This window comes from Exophiala oligosperma (genome assembly GCF_000835515.1).
Source record: "Exophiala oligosperma strain CBS 72588 unplaced genomic scaffold supercont1.11, whole genome shotgun sequence".
Classification (NCBI taxonomy): Eukaryota; Fungi; Ascomycota; class Eurotiomycetes; order Chaetothyriales; family Herpotrichiellaceae; genus Exophiala; species Exophiala oligosperma.
In genome coordinates, this window is record NW_015622828.1 from 1,008,346 (window position 1) to 1,023,495 (window position 15,150).

General features: G+C 50.4%; 7 protein-coding genes across 7 annotated transcripts; 4 read left to right on the forward strand and 3 right to left on the reverse strand.

Moving 5' to 3' along the window:
- Positions 1–772: 772 nt before the first annotated feature.
- Positions 773–2,727, forward strand: PV06_10062 (uncharacterized protein; the record flags this gene model as incomplete). The annotated part of the gene is made up of 4 exons (XM_016411557.1): positions 773–963; positions 1,054–1,443; positions 1,501–2,005; positions 2,107–2,727. The coding sequence occupies 4 exons, from the start codon at positions 773–775 to the stop codon at positions 2,725–2,727; spliced, it is 1,707 nt and encodes a 568-aa protein (XP_016258311.1).
- A 317-nt stretch (positions 2,728–3,044) lies between these two features.
- On the reverse strand, positions 3,045–4,676 carry PV06_10063 (uncharacterized protein; the record flags this gene model as incomplete). The annotated part of the gene is made up of 2 exons (XM_016411558.1): positions 3,045–4,361; positions 4,458–4,676. The coding sequence occupies 2 exons, from the start codon at positions 4,674–4,676 to the stop codon at positions 3,045–3,047; spliced, it is 1,536 nt and encodes a 511-aa protein (XP_016258312.1).
- Positions 4,677–5,927: 1,251 nt separating this feature from the next.
- PV06_10064 (uncharacterized protein) lies at positions 5,928–6,934 on the reverse strand (the record flags this gene model as incomplete). The annotated part of the gene is made up of 2 exons (XM_016411559.1): positions 5,928–6,793; positions 6,868–6,934. 2 exons carry the CDS (start codon positions 6,932–6,934, stop codon positions 5,928–5,930), a joined length of 933 nt encoding a protein of 310 aa, XP_016258313.1.
- A 705-nt stretch (positions 6,935–7,639) lies between these two features.
- On the forward strand, positions 7,640–8,525 carry PV06_10065 (uncharacterized protein). Its single transcript, XM_016411560.1, has 3 exons — positions 7,640–7,778; positions 7,828–8,309; positions 8,364–8,525. Exons 1-3 carry the CDS (start codon positions 7,737–7,739, stop codon positions 8,386–8,388), a joined length of 549 nt encoding a protein of 182 aa, XP_016258314.1. The 5' UTR covers positions 7,640–7,736; the 3' UTR covers positions 8,389–8,525.
- Positions 8,324–9,877, reverse strand: PV06_10066 (uncharacterized protein). The gene is made up of 3 exons (XM_016411561.1): positions 9,694–9,877; positions 9,524–9,641; positions 8,324–9,477 (listed from the first exon to the last, which is right to left on the reverse strand). Exons 1-3 carry the CDS (start codon positions 9,797–9,799, stop codon positions 8,460–8,462), a joined length of 1,242 nt encoding a protein of 413 aa, XP_016258315.1. The 5' UTR covers positions 9,800–9,877; the 3' UTR covers positions 8,324–8,459.
- A 258-nt stretch (positions 9,878–10,135) lies between these two features.
- On the forward strand, positions 10,136–11,892 carry PV06_10067 (uncharacterized protein). Its single transcript, XM_016411562.1, has one exon. The coding sequence runs from the start codon at positions 10,255–10,257 to the stop codon at positions 11,704–11,706; it is 1,452 nt and encodes a 483-aa protein (XP_016258316.1). The 5' UTR covers positions 10,136–10,254; the 3' UTR covers positions 11,707–11,892.
- Positions 11,893–12,198: 306 nt separating this feature from the next.
- Positions 12,199–14,257, forward strand: PV06_10068 (uncharacterized protein). Its single transcript, XM_016411563.1, has 3 exons — positions 12,199–13,006; positions 13,060–13,729; positions 13,786–14,257. Exons 1-2 carry the CDS (start codon positions 12,559–12,561, stop codon positions 13,419–13,421), a joined length of 810 nt encoding a protein of 269 aa, XP_016258317.1. The 5' UTR covers positions 12,199–12,558; the 3' UTR covers positions 13,422–13,729; positions 13,786–14,257.
- The last annotated feature ends 893 nt before the right edge of the window (positions 14,258–15,150 follow it).

Genomic DNA, 15,150 nt, shown 5'->3' on the forward strand with positions numbered 1-15,150 from the left:
AGCAGTATGAACGAGAAGTCCATCGTGTCTTGTTCTCTCTCCTTTAACGAGTGCGGCCTTGTTAGAAAACATCTTATCGGGGTGTGTGTCTGTTCGCACCCGGCACGGGAGTCACAGAACATTTAACCCAAAGAAAAGACCATGGACCATGGACCATGGACCATGGACCATGGACCATTGACCATTGATAGCCTATAGATAATGTACCTTTTGAAGTTCTATCGTCGAGAGGCTTCACCTACATTATGATAAGAGAGCTTTACAGGGCAGCATCAACTCTTTCCTGATTGGGGCGAGGCGCCTTGGCATATTTTATCCCTGAGATTTTACAGAAAGTTCAGCCTTGCCGACTACAGGCTGGCCTCAGGAGGTGACAGAGCAAAGAGCCTCTGTCCTTCGAGTCTGATAATTCGAATGCGCCATGTTTCTCACCGTTTGACACACCTCCATGAGTTCTGTCTCGGTTGCCAACTGGAGCGAAGGCGTGTCACGTTGCCCGCACATGTCCGTCAGCCACGAGATAACGAGAAATGACCCAATTCTCCTTGCCGACCTGGCATTTTCTAGCGTCAACCTTCCAGCATCTAGACTCGATCTCTCTGGACGGCAAAGTCCTCGAGTATACGATAGAACGCGCCGACAAAGACTTTAATGATGATGCTAATCAGTCTACAGACCACTTGGAGACTGTCCTCTGTAAGGGTAGGTAGGTGCCTGGGTTGGGGGTGCAAAGATCCCTGATCAAAACTGCTGTGTTTCGAAGACTCTCAAAATGATCATGGCATCAGCGGATAAGTCCAAGTTTCAGTTCCAAGATAGACCTGTCGACCAGGGGCGTGAGATCAGAGCTCTCATCATTGGAGCCGGTGTATCTGGGATCGGCACGTACATTCGCCTCAAGCAGTATGTTCCCAACATCAAGATCACAATTGTAGAGAAGAATCCCTCAGTTGGTGGCACATGGTATGTATTTATCCCCTCTGACAGTACACGTTCTTACCATTGTAATGCTATAATTCTTGGGGAACCTATGCTGACAAGTGTGAAAAAAAGGTACGAGAACCGCTACCCGGGAGTCGCATGCGACATCCCTTCCGCGGTGTATCAATACACGTTTGAGCCAAACACGCAGTGGTCCAAGTACTTCTCACCAGGAGCCGAGATCCAAGATTACGTGAAGGGGGTGGCGAGGAAGTATGGCGTGTCTGAGAACGTGCATTACAACTCCAAAGTCACCGGAGCAACTTGGGATCAGGACGTCGGCGTTTGGAATGTCGAACTGGAAACGTCGAGCGCGGACGGTGTCAAATCCAGGCAAAGTCTCGAGACAGAAGTTGTGATCAGTGCCACCGGGTTGCTGAACAAGTGGAAGTGGCCTAGCATCGCCGGTCTCGACAAGTTCCAAGGCAAGCTCCTTCACTCCGCGGATTGGGACAGCTCGTGGTAAGCCCCAGCGCCACGATCTTCAAATGTCCATGTTGCTCTATCTGACATGGACAGGGACTGGACGGACCGGAAAGTCGCCTTGATAGGCTGCGGCTCGTCAGCCATTCAGATACTTCCCAAACTGCAAGCCAAAGCGTCGGCAGTGTACAACTTCGCCCGTGGCGGAACATGGATCAGCCAGCCGTTCGGGGGAAGCTTCACCACAGACACCATTGCAAAGGGTGACGAACCGGGGAACTACACCTACACGGCGGAGGAACTGCACCGGTTCGCCAACGACAAGGAGTACTACAAGACGTTCCGCAAGTCCATGGAGCGATTCATCAACATGGACTACCCGTGCCTGTTTCCCGGGTCGCCCGAAGAAATCGCCGGCACCGAAGCCATCATGTCCAACATGAAGACCAAGCTGGCCAGTAAACCGGAAGTGTACGCGGCGCTGAAGCCCAAGTTTGTGCCTGGGTGCAGGAGATTGACTCCTGGCCCTGGCTACCTCGAGGCTCTAACTCAGGACAATGTGGACTTTATAACTACGCCGATCGAAAAGGTGACTGAGAATGTATGTCGTCTTTATTCATTTCCCCCTTTGGCCCTCTTTCCCTCTCTCCTTCCCTCACGTGTCTCGCAAGCTCACATATACATATATTTCGGATCCCACAGGGCATATTGACTTCCGACGGTAAAGAGTACCAAGTTGACGCGATCGCCTGTGCCACGGGCTTCGACACGTCCTTCATGCCCCGATTCCCCATCGTCGGACGCGACGGCGTCTCTGTCGCGGACGCATGGTCGCACCACGCATCGGCGTACATGTCTCATTCGGTCCCCGGGTTCCCCAACTACTTCTTCACAGGCGGTCCCAACTCCGCCACGGGCGGCGGGAGCCTGCTCATCATCTTCGAGAGCATCATCGGGTACGTGGTCAAGGCGGTCCAAAAACTTTCGCGCGAACATCTACGCAGCATCGAAGTTAAACCTGCCGCGCTGGACAGTTGGAACAGGTACCTGGATGTCTATTTCCCGCGGACCGTGCACGTGGATGACTGCACGAGCTGGTACAAGGTCAATGGAAAGATCACGGGTTTGTGGCCAGGCAGTAGTTTGCACGCCCGCGCGACCCTGGAAACCCCCAGGTGGGAGGACTACGAGTATGAGAGTATACCTGGCCATGACTCTCTAGAGTGGCTGGGCAACGGGTGGACGATCGCGGACAGGGAGAGGGGAGATCTCAGTTTCTACCTGGACGAGGTGGATTATCCGCCTGTACCGGAGCATAAGTGAGTCTCGATGAAAAATAGGTCGGAATACTAGCCCGTGATGGATTGCGGTCCTCGAGGTAGGCAATGAATGGCTCGGTGTACTGTTACATAGAAACAGATAGAAGATACTGGGGTGGCACTGTTGTATTCCTGACTTCGGAGCAGCAGTACTCCGACACGAAGAGGGACAATGGGATTGTGTATATATTACTTTGTCAAGAGCGAAAAAAAATTAATTGGCGATAGGTGATAAGAGTTGCAACAAAATTTGTTACGTATCACGAACATGATTATTGTCTCAATTAAAAATTCCCATCCACCAAAGAGTATGTTCAAGAATCATCCAAACCGATGCCATTGCTTCTGCTCCCAGATTCTCAACGGCACGTAGACAACCGCAGTGGCTGCAAACGCGAGGATCCAGCTGATATCTGTCCCGTACGGACTGCTCCCGATGCCCGCCGCGATCGGTCCGACCCACCATGTTTGTGACATGGTGAGCAGAGCGAGCACGGTACCGACGACCCAGGCGATTGACGCAGCGATTCCGTATGGAAGCTTTGTTCGATCATTCCAGGCGGTCACATCGTACTTGTATCCCCGTCTCCAGATGAAGTGCTCAACGAGCAGGATGGTCGAGAATGGCACGATCCAGTATGCACATATCAATAAGAAGTTCTCCATGGCTTCCTCGAGGTGGTCGCGACCGGCCATGGCCGCCGCCAAGAATATCACAGACCCGATGAGAGACCAGACCAAGCGAGGCACAACCAGGAGCTTCTGCGTGACCATCTGAACGCTCAAGCCGAGGGAGTAGATGTTGGTGGTGATCACGGCCACACACGATAGGCCGAGCAGGACCTCGATGAGCTTGCCGAAGCCTCTCGCTCCCTTGCCGTAGGCTCCAAACGATGCGCCGATGAGACCACCAATACCTCGGGCGCCGTAAGCGTCGGTGAAATAGCTGTTCTTACTGACACTCAGGGTCCCGACCGCTGCACCAAGCAGTTCAATGAACAATTGACTGCTGAGAAAGCCGCCGTAGGCATACCAGAACGATTTGCGATCTTTGGTCGTTTCCCGCATGTAGACACCATAATCCGCAGCGACAGGGAGCCATGCAATTTCGAAGCCGATGATTGACGTGCTGAAGGATAAGACGTTCGAAGCTTCCAAGGAGCCCGAGCCCATGGGGATATTGATGAAATGCTTCGCGCCGAATCCGGCCACGATGATGAAGCAGATGAGCATGACAATCCACGAATACCTGTCGTACAGATGGAGCACCTTGTAACCAAAGAGACCCATCACCACGGCGCAGATACCGACGATAAGAACAGCCACAGCAAGTGGCAGATCACCATCGCCGACGTCGTATAGAACGCTAGCCCCGCTGATGGCGTTCACCATGGCCCATCCAATTTGGTTGATGCAGTTAAGAATAGCGAGAGCTTTTGCAGGCCACCATCCAAAGCAGTATCGAGGAATAATCATAGTTCTCAACCCCAGTTTCGGGCCATAGCGTGCAACGAGTGCTGGGAAAATTGCACCGAATAGATTGAAGAAGAGGATGCAGCAGAAGGAATCCCACCATCCAAGTCCAAAGAGAGTAGGACCGAGAAACCCCAAGGCGAGCGTAGCAACATTGCAATTAGCCTGCTCGTCATTAGCAATCTTTTCGATTATGCAAATGCTTCAGCAGTTTGAGATCGACGTATGATCAGAGTGCCAGAAAAGTAGGAAAGTACTTACTGAAAAGAATATAGTGAAGAGATCGCGTGGGTTCTGGTTCGTCCGCATCTCTTCTGGAATGCGCTCGATACCTAGCTCTTCGGCTCCAACACTTCGAATCCATTGTCGCGTCTTGAACCAGATCGATTTGTCGTTCACCTCACCCGTAGAGGTGTCGGTTGCAATGCCCGCGGCATCGACGGTGAGTTTGATCTCCTTGGACTCGTATTCAGAAGTCATTGTGAGCCAATGTATAGTATTTCATGCAGGAAGAACAAGAAGAGCAGATTCCGACTATGACCATCATCTTACCGTCATCATCATATATACTCCATGTACGCCTCTTTGCTATCATAAGCCTGAATACCAAGAATCACCGCGCGCGGGAGCCAAGAACAGGAGTACTCCGCGCTCAATTGCCGGATTTAGGTCATGGCTGGAGATAGGGGGAGTCTTCGACGAATAGACGCTGACTTGGGCCAGACAACGGTGCTTTGAACAGAGATAAGAACGAGTGTCTTCGAATTGATTTAGCTTGTTTAGAGCCACCCTCTGGCGTGCCAAAAACCGCTAAATCGTGAAAGAGTCCCTTAAAGCTCGTATAGTAGGGATCTAGACACATATCATTGTGGTCTTCACGAGTGTAAACTCGCAAAGTGATGCCGGGCTTTGTAGCCTAGCACGTAGACAGCCAGCCTGGAACTTTGTTAAGGAGATAGGCTGAGGCGATGTCAATCGACCAAGTTTGACAGGTTGGGACACAAACTCTATGTGCCGACAATTGGATTTGGCCTGAAATAGAGAATTTGCCATCGGAAATTCTCAGAGGTCGGTCGATGCCGACAAGGATCATCTCCAGGCTGTGGCAGTCAGAATCAACTTACTCCAGCGACCTGGTGGGTAAGCGTTCAAAACTTGCTGGCTAGAGAACCGGAAGATATGTTCAAACTTGCTAGAGCATGAGAATGGCCCAGGGTGCTGCAAATTCTCACCCTGGCAATAAAGTGCTTATCATGAGATCTGCTCTTTCACGCCTTGGTCCAGCCGACACAATGTGCGACTGTTTGCCTTGTCGAGCCATCCAGAAAATATCCAGGGACCAGATGTTCGGGACAAATGCACGCCGTCAATTGTTAGCTTTGTCATTAGTCTGGAGTAGTCCGGAGTCTGATAAGGCTCAAGTTGAAACAGTCAATTGCGGCGATCAGCGCTTGTTCGATATTGGCCTGATTTCTTCCAAAAAAATCGATTTGTCCATTGTTGCGACAATGGGATCTTTTGATTCGAGCAGAAGCTCCAAGAATATGCAAGTTGGTATACTGATCTAGGGTTTTTTGACTTTTCACCCAGTTTCCAGCACGTGGGAATCCGAAGCGAATTCCGATCGGGGGCTCAAATACCGCTTACGATGACCAAGATGCCGTGCTGCAACAAAACCTTGGGACGCAGAGCCGTTGCGAAGCTGGTCCAAGACTCGTAGCACTGGGAAGATCATTTCGTTTGCGTCCAGCTCAAACCCACGCCTAATGCTTCCTCGATTCTCGCAACCGCCTTCGTGTTCTCTTCACCTAGCCAGTGTCCCTCCGCACTGTCCAGATCCCTTTCAATTTCCCAGCCGTTGCCACCTTCGACGTAGACTGCAAGTCCTGTCAAAGTTCCCACGAAAGGGCTTTTTGGTATGCTCGCTAGGGTCAAGACATACTCGGCCACCTCATGTGCCTCGTTTACCGGCAAACCTCGTCCTGTCCATAGATCATACATGTGTGACGCCATTCCTGTATTGATCAGCGATGGGCAAATCGTATTGATTCTGATGCCGTATTCATGGTATAGCATCTTTCGTGTTGAGCGCATAAGACCAATCACGCCGTGCTTGCTTGGCTGGTATATGAAGAGACCGGCTTGCTCTTTAAACGATGCGATAGATCCAAGTAGGCAAATGGATTTGTCCTGTTCGTGATTGTCGTTTCCCTGCCGGAGATATACCGTCGCGATTCGGGCAAAGTAACATAGCCCAGTCAAATTGACATCCAGTACCATTGTCGAAGGGGCAATCTCCACGCTCTGCAGATTCAAGCCTGGTTCAAACCAATTCTGTCGCTCAGTAACCCCGGCAATAGAGAATGCATGGTCTACCCTCCCATGCTTCTCATATGCTAGTTTGAACAGAGCAAGATTGTCCTCGTATTCCCGAACATCAATATGCAAGAAATATAGACTGGCTTGTGATAGCTTCGCTGCCTTCAGAGTATCTACCACGGATTGACAAGCTTTGTCATCGATGTCTCCGAAGAAGGTGTGAGCACCAGCATTATGCAAATAACGAACGACGGCCTCTCCAACGCCATGGGCACCTCCTATATAGCGTCAGCAACTCAAAGCTCATCGACAGTAACCGGCAAAGGACAACGTCGTTCTCGGTCTGGCTTACCAGTCAAAACAACCACTTTACCCTCAAGATCCTTATAAGAATCAGGGACTGGCTCGAACCTCGGCATTTTAGACAAATGCGTGCTGCTAGTCAGTAAATAATGGTTCTCCGGGCCACCACAAAGGAGAAGAAATGGCAGAGGTAGTTTGGACGGCCTCTTGGGCTAAGCAAGTCTGTATAGGAATTCAACCAAATAATACATCTAGCAGACAACTGCAGAGTACTTGTCGAGGCCACGGAGTCTACCGCAAGGCTGGCATGTGGCGGTGATGACCGCTGTCTTGTCTCGGCCAGTGGGCTACTGGCCACGAGGTCTGGACTTTCGGACACTGGTGAAAATGAGCTAGAGAGCTGTAGCATGGCATGCGATTCTTCCAGACTGGGACTGGGACACGATCACTTTCGAGAGGAGGGGAGATGTTTGGAGATACGACTTTTCCATGAGTGGCGCCTGCAGGAGCCACCAGGTTTCATCAAACGAGAGATAGCCTACCGTGCCCGAGCCTGGTCAAATGAAGGATGAGCCTCATCAGAGGTCAAATGATGTTGATTGTATGATAGAATCCATCGTGAATTTGAGAGTAGAAATGGGAGGTAGTACATTAATTTTGCGCGTTGATGCCATCGTCGAGGCTGATGTTCAAGCGAGTAAAATACGTCGATGGCCCAAAAGATCCACCGTAACTGAAACCCGTCACGTGAGGCCAAGCGACAGCTTTGACTGGCCTATGAGGCCGACGTTAAATCGGCTTCATTGTGCAGCGTTCACTGCCACAACACGGAATACGGTGCACAAACGTTCACTTCTTCGCTTCTTGCAACTTTTCTAGCATCTGCGGTTTGCGAGGGAGCTTTGGATCGCGGCCACAATGGCCACCAAACCCTTGAAGGATGTTGTCGCCGTTGGAAAGGTACCAAATCAGCTACACGCATTGCGCAAATCACTTCTAACGGGACTAGAAATATACCCAGCAGAGCACAGGCGTCTGGGAAATGATACGCAGAATCTTCGCAGTCGACTCCAACCGGAGCAATGGTGTACCCGTTAAACACTTTCGAAACCCGCCGCCCGGGGGTCTTGACCCTACATCATACGATGAAGCTGTGACAACACCAGCTGCTGATATCGCAGATAACCCATACTGGAAAAGAGACGTTCGAAGAGCATATCCGACGTTGAGCACAGTCACACAAAGAGACGCTGTCGGTCTGTTAACGATGGGAAGCGCCGCCAACCCAAGTCCCAAATTATTGGCTGGCGAGGAGGGGCAGAAACAACTCGTTGCTGTCAAGCAGGAAGGCGAGAAAGGGCTTGCGGCGTACTTTGAATCGGAAAAGGGAACTGCGGTTCTAGGCGAGAATGGCCTACCACCAATGCCGGCCACCTTTGGCAGAAAATCGGCCGTGAAATACGACCTCGGTCCCCAGAGTTATGAAGAAAAGTATGCGCTTCAATCCGCTCTTTCAGACTTCAATTTTACTAATTATGCTCGCAGATATCCTTGCCGGTCCTTTGTCTAAGCGTGTATGGAAAGGTGGCATCTGTAAATAGCTTCACCAGAATAAAAGGAAGACTGGGACACAACATCGGACTATTCTATCTCACCTACAGCTGATTGATGCAGTTGTTCTAGCAGTTCTTTTTCCCGTGCGGCTTCCTCTCCCACGGCTTTTTGACCTTTTCGTCGTTGTCGCTCCTCGAATGCTTCTCTGCCCTTGAGAATGCGGCCCACAATCTCTTCCGCGTTAACATGAGCGTATGGATGGGATTCGATTTGTCGGAGGATGCCCATTTCTTTAGCATCTGGATACGGGTCGAAGCTTGAAGTCAGATACGACGTGGGACCATGGTAGACAGCATCAATCTTTCCAAAGGGTAAGCTCTCCAAATATGGCCGTGAAGGAACAAATGGAGCGCCAAAGACAACCGCATGGATGTATTTGCATTGCAGCACACAAAGTCCACGCTCGAAGATGTTCATGATGGGGTAGTTAAAGCCCTTCCAATGATTGATCACGTCGTCATTATGCACACCTGCCACGACATATGCCTCTCCCTTTTCTGCTTCATTGACACGCTTGAGGAACTCGATGTGGCCGGACGAAAACAGGTCAAAGCCACCATCAACATAGACAACGCGTTGACCAGGCTTTGGGCCATTGCCAGAGACGATTTTCGAAAAGGTACCAGGAGCAGTCGTCTCGTGTAGGGACTTGTCGTGACCAGTCCGAGCCCAGTTCCAAACTTCACACCCTGGGCTCAGGGCAGTCTCATCGGTGGCATATTCCTTAATTTTCTCAAGCTTCTCAGCTCCGCCGTCATCGCTCTTGAGTTCATCCATTAGTGACCTGATGAAATGTGTCTTGGTGCAAAGTAACATTCTTCCAACAAGATCAGTTGTCGATATCCCCGCAGTCCTCTTAACCACCAGGAAGCGGCCAGCAGCCTTGACGAAGCGATAACAATCCTCACCATCGGCATCGGAGGTGATGTCGTCTCCATGAACTACATACCAACATCCATAATGGGAGATCCACGGCAAGGATGTCACGTAAGGTGCGTAGGGAATGGACTTGGTCGCCCATCGACAGGCATCAACAGCGGCAACACTGGCGAAATCAGTAGATGAAAATAACACGACATCGATGGACACACCGCTCATTCAAAGTCATAACCGTTGGCCCCTTGTTCAGCAGAATTTCTTCGTCAGAATGAAGTCCAACATAAAGTTCGGAACCAAGCTGTCGAGCCTGTCGCAAAGCGCCGGCATGGCCTGGCAATATCTGTCAGATGTTTGACCTACCAATGATTATAATCGAACCTACCATGGTGAGCAAAGTCGAAGCAACCATCCACCCAAATACGGTCTTTTCGAGGCTCTTGATCTTCTTGGGGGCCGACTGGCCACTCGCCTGGCTTGGGAACGTCCATTACGATGAGTGTCGGATCAGCCGAAATGTCGACGGCAGCAAAACGAATTCGGAAGAGAGCACCCTTGCGCCATTGACCAAGGCTGAAACATGTGGTGCAAGAAGAGTCTTTGGGCAGTGCGGCCCCCTAAGACGATGGCGGTGATTACTGGTGCAAGCCTGCAAAGCCCCCGCTGAATTGACTTGCAGGGCTCCCCACACTTTACGAACAACCCCCTACAAAGCCTCCAGACGCCTGTGGTGATGAGCCCCTGCCTGCGCGCATTCTCTAGCACTATCTTCCTGCAGGTACCGCCATCCTTCCCGCCGCCGCCCTTTTCTCAATCCATGCAATGGCCTCTGTGTAACAGGCTTCGGAGCACCACTCACGCTTCGCCCTGGGACGGACCACACTCAGTCTAGGCTCGATTCTCATTCGGCCAACTATTGGGGTGGTACGAGATCAGTCCTATTAGTATGACAGAGCTTTCACCTCGAGATGGCTCTATCAGCTCAAGCACTTCAGGAGGAGGAGGAGCTGCCGGATTCCTCTCCAAATTGACAAGATCACCCTCACGCAGGCACAAGCCCTTTGGATCTAACAATTCCATTGATGCGACCCTGTCCCCTCCACACTCTGCGCCACCCCGACCAGGATTTCAACGGACGACGACTGCGCCCGCAGCGCCCACAACCCTGAATTCTATCAAAGCAGATTCCGTCCCCGGAAGAAACAGTGATGTGAGCGGCCAGGCTTCGGGCGATAACATGGCGCTTCCACTTCCAGTACCTCTGCTCACGAATGGCACGGTCAGTGGACGAGCGCCATTGCAAAGAGTTAGCAGCAAAGATCCTTCGAATGAAACGCCTGCAACCGCCAAAGGGGAGTTGGATGTTGCCTCTGCGTTGGCAATCAATGGCATGCTCCCAACTGCTGTAGTTTCGGGCGGCACAAATACAAGTGCAGTCTATACACACATACAAGAGATGGCAAACAAGAGAATCGCCACATTGGATTACTTGCGTAAGGCGCACGAAGGCAGGTCGTTCTGGTTCAATACGATCCAGTTTACCGAAGCGGACATTACGAAACTACCATCGTATACTCCCAGTCGACTGTCACGGCGAGCCGTGAACTACATGATATTGGGAATGTCTCTTCCCACGATTTTCGATCTACATCCGCCACAGAATGGCTCCAGCGCAAATGCAGCCGTTGCGCAAGATTACTTGAAGAGTCTAAACACTCTGTTGGGCGAATTCGAGTCATTCCAACAACTACACCCTCCAGATGGCAGCACAGCAAGTTCCCTGAGTCGAGCGAGGATCCCGCAGATGTTCAAGAGAGCGGCAACGACCTCAAGACCACGCAAATCAAGTGGTCCGGTAACTGACATCGGACTTCCTATGATCCCGCCCTCGACATCGCCGCCAAACTTGCCAGAAGTTGGGCATCACGGATCCCAACCATCGATTGATGCTACTACAAGCAGTGCGTCTTTCATTTCCTCGGCGAGCACGTTAGTCACACAATCACCTTCAGGCGCAATGTCCTCAGGCAGTTTTCCTACCGTCTCGTCTTTTCCAGCGCCGGCACCAACTGATGCCCCTAATTCAACCCTCTTGCCGAACGAAGGCCCTTATACACATCTGCAGACACCGCCTCTACCGTTTGTTCCTGACTTCTTTACGGTATTTGCAACGCTATGCGATGCCCTTATAGAGACGTACCAGAGATTGCTTCAGATATTGACAGGACCATCCATCTGTACGCCCGTGCTTGGTGACCTCTTCACCAAAGTCGACGCACGAGTCCGCAAAGTCGTGGTGTCTTCAATAGTACGAGAATTCGAGAACACCACACGAGAAAGTGCGAAAAAGGAAATGATGGGCCTGCAGAAGGTCGTATTGGGAGGACTTATGGCATGAAATGGTAACGATATCTGATTTGCTTATACAACAATGCTTGAATAGTAAGGCGTTGGGAAACTTGTAGACCGAATGCACGGGATATGTGATGACTAGTGAATGGGATGTTTTTGAAAGCTCGCGACAACTTCGTACGAGCACATGATAATATAGTTCTTCTATCTACCGATGAAATGTATATTGACGTCCCTTTTTCTTCGCCTTGTTTCCTGCCCATTTCCACTCTTCTCTTTGGGGTTTCTGAGATACTTTCCTACTCAGATCTTAAGATCATGAAGGGAAAGTCGAGTAAAGGACAAGGTAAGACCATCACCATCTTCTGTCGTGAATGTACCGACATTGACAACCACCCACCTTTGTGTAGATCCTCGTGGGCAGATCCAAGCCTGTTGATTATATCGATACCCCGCGACAGGCCCTGATCTGTGGGCATGGACTGAACCCTGCACATGCCTGCACGGCCCGTTCGCCATGTCTAAAGTTAGGTGTGGGAATCTCCTAGTTCGTTCTTTCCCCAGATGAACGAATCGCGCACGTCGCGTACCTGGCTAAGGAAACTTGTTCTCTGCTCCCCTTGCGTTCAGGTGTTTTTCTGACCTTCATCCTCGAATCACTTTTAATCTTTACATTTCTTTCCCGTTTATTTACTTGATCATAGCCAAGCAATAGACCATATTGAGTGCCGGGGGCGGGTGTGTGTGGTTATCGCGTCGTGTGGTTCGACGTTCATCGACTTTTTCCAAAAAGCGAGCCTCTCCTCAACTCGAATCTCACGAGAGCGAACAACAAGACCTCTACCAGACGCCTTTCAATCCTCCTTACTGGTAAAGGTCGTTCGAAGGTCATCCGAAAATGGCAAACCTTCGCCGCACCCACGTACTTTTCGTTGCAGCAACCATTGTCCTCATCTACATCATCTTCTTCTCTGGCCCGGAGACGACCGATTTCCGCAAGGTCACCGAGTCATCGTTGTCGTCTCGTCGAGGCATTCTACGTGGCACTCTTTCAGATTCGGAACTGACTGCACAAACGAATCAGCTGTTGCAAAGGATACTGGACAAAAAGAATGAAGCTTTGATCGCGGATTCTGGTCGTGTAGATCATGTTCCAGGAACTGCCTCAAATCCCAAGGAGAATCCAAAACCAAAATGGCCGCCCGTCGTCGAGAAGATGGGGGATGCGAACTCGAACACAGAAAGTCCTGCGGTAGTGGGAGAAACACCCTCTAAGCCCAAGCCCACAGATGATGGTCTGGAGAGAGCCAGAGAAGAACTCTACGATATCTTTCGAAAGAGTCCCAGTATGTTGGATACACTTCCAATTCTGTTTGATCAATGGCTAATAGTACCGCAGTCATCATATTTTCCAAGTCCTACTGTCCATATTCGAAGCGTGCAAAAGAACTCCTACTCGAAACTTACACCATCGTACCTAAACCGTATGTGGTCGAACTTGACCTAATGACGGATCCGGTTCCTGTTTCATACGAAGATCACATCACGCCTGCGCCCACACTTGGACGGACGTTGCAGGATCTGCTCGCAAGGCTGACTAGCCGTAGAACGGTCCCAAACATCATGGTCAATACTCAGAGTTTGGGTGGCAGCGACGATATTGCTAGCATGCACGCAAAAGGCACACTGATAGACGAGATCAGAAAGTTGGGTGGCAAGCGGATCGAGTCCATCGCGAAGAACCACAAAGCTGAGGATTAAGATGCCTAGTGTGCTAGATACTCAAACCAGACCTTGCGTTAGGGGCAAAATGGCACCTACTCTTGAAGTGTATGATGATCAACACGAGATCATGGTCAACATGCACTACGTGGTCGCAAAAGGAGCAGAATCATGGGAGAAAAGCTATGGCCGTTGCCAGTGCTGCATATGCTGGATATTACCTGGGACATACGAAGAAAATGCAGCCGGTTTCTCCTCTCAGCAGATTTTCTTTTCACCGAGGTCGTACTTCCAGAGATCTACAACTTGTTGGATATGACTCAAATTTCGTCGACGCTAGACTTGAGGTATAAAAGCCGACTCTCGGTTACATGAGAAGAAGAGTGATACTGACGATTTCCAGGAACAACAAGAGACTCAAGTCTGATCAACAAATTGAAGGTAGAAAGAAACCCCAACAAGACCTCATCTGGCAGGCCATTACACAATGGAAAGTCGTAACCTGTTCGGGGGATAAGATAGAAGTCACAGATGTCTCTCTTGGATCTAAGAGTACACACTCGTTTACTTGGACTTGTTACAGGAACAGAATTGGTGGTCACAATGATTTGGAGGAAGAAAGGACACAACGGGTAGCGGAGGGGATTTGGGCTTGTGTGCATTACATTCCTCTCGTCGCATCATCATGATTCATGGACTATGTACCCGAGATTGCAATGGGCTATCCGAAGATGGTTATCAGATGGTGTTTCTTACAAACCAAACACCCTGGTTCATGCTAGGTGACTTTGTCTCAGTCTGTTCATTTTCCACTTTCTATCCCCCTGCTCAAGGAGGATGCAGGAGTCAGTTGGTCAGTGGCGACCAAAGTTGGCATTTCCGTGATTTGTGTCAGATTATCCACCGGGGAGGATGCTGGTCAGCTGCTCACCATCGAAGCCGTGTGGTGTACCGAGAGGGAAGCAGGATTCGTAGAGCCGTCTATTTCCCAGCACCCCGATCTCTATACCCTTGTTCAAATCTCTTCGATCGGGAGCCCACATGTGAGTATGCAACCATCTGGACCGCGCTCGAGGGTAACCGACACGACTGCTTCTACTCCGTACGGGTTTAGTAAATTCCAAACCCTCGTACGCATTTCTTTTATAACATGTGCAGGCTCTCTAAGGCATCCTTGCAGCTGTCAAATGCTGGAACCGAAGTTACTTTGGCTCTTGAGGCCCGGTTCATTAATGACGGCCCAGACATCCCACGGGTCCTGTCTTATCTAGTTGGGGAGGACACTTTCCTATCCCCTGTTCTGGTCATGCCGTTCTCGAGTCTAAAATCTAGGTATCATACGAATATGAGTCCAATGAGTCCACCTGGGTGGCCATCTCCATGCAATGTGTCAAATGTGCCAACGAGGCAATAGTTCTGCCGTCATTTATTCCTTTTCCATTTCCACCGTCCTTCTGTGTGAAAAAAGTCATTCGACTCGCATCGCTAGGAACATATTCCGTATTTACTGTAGTTTTGGGTCCACCTTCCACACCGTTCCAACTGTCACTTTATTGTCACGAGCACAATGGGATTGTACCCGTGCGTGAGTTCGTGCGTGCCATGTGGGAAAAGTAGAGAGGCCAGACCACGAGGGGGGGGATTCACAACCACATGTTTTGTTTTTACCATGCCTTTGTCAACGAACCCCCCTTTTCCAACATGTCAAAGGTTGGGCATTATTATTGTGCATTGATGGAATGACGGTGCCCTGTCACGCCGTCCAAAA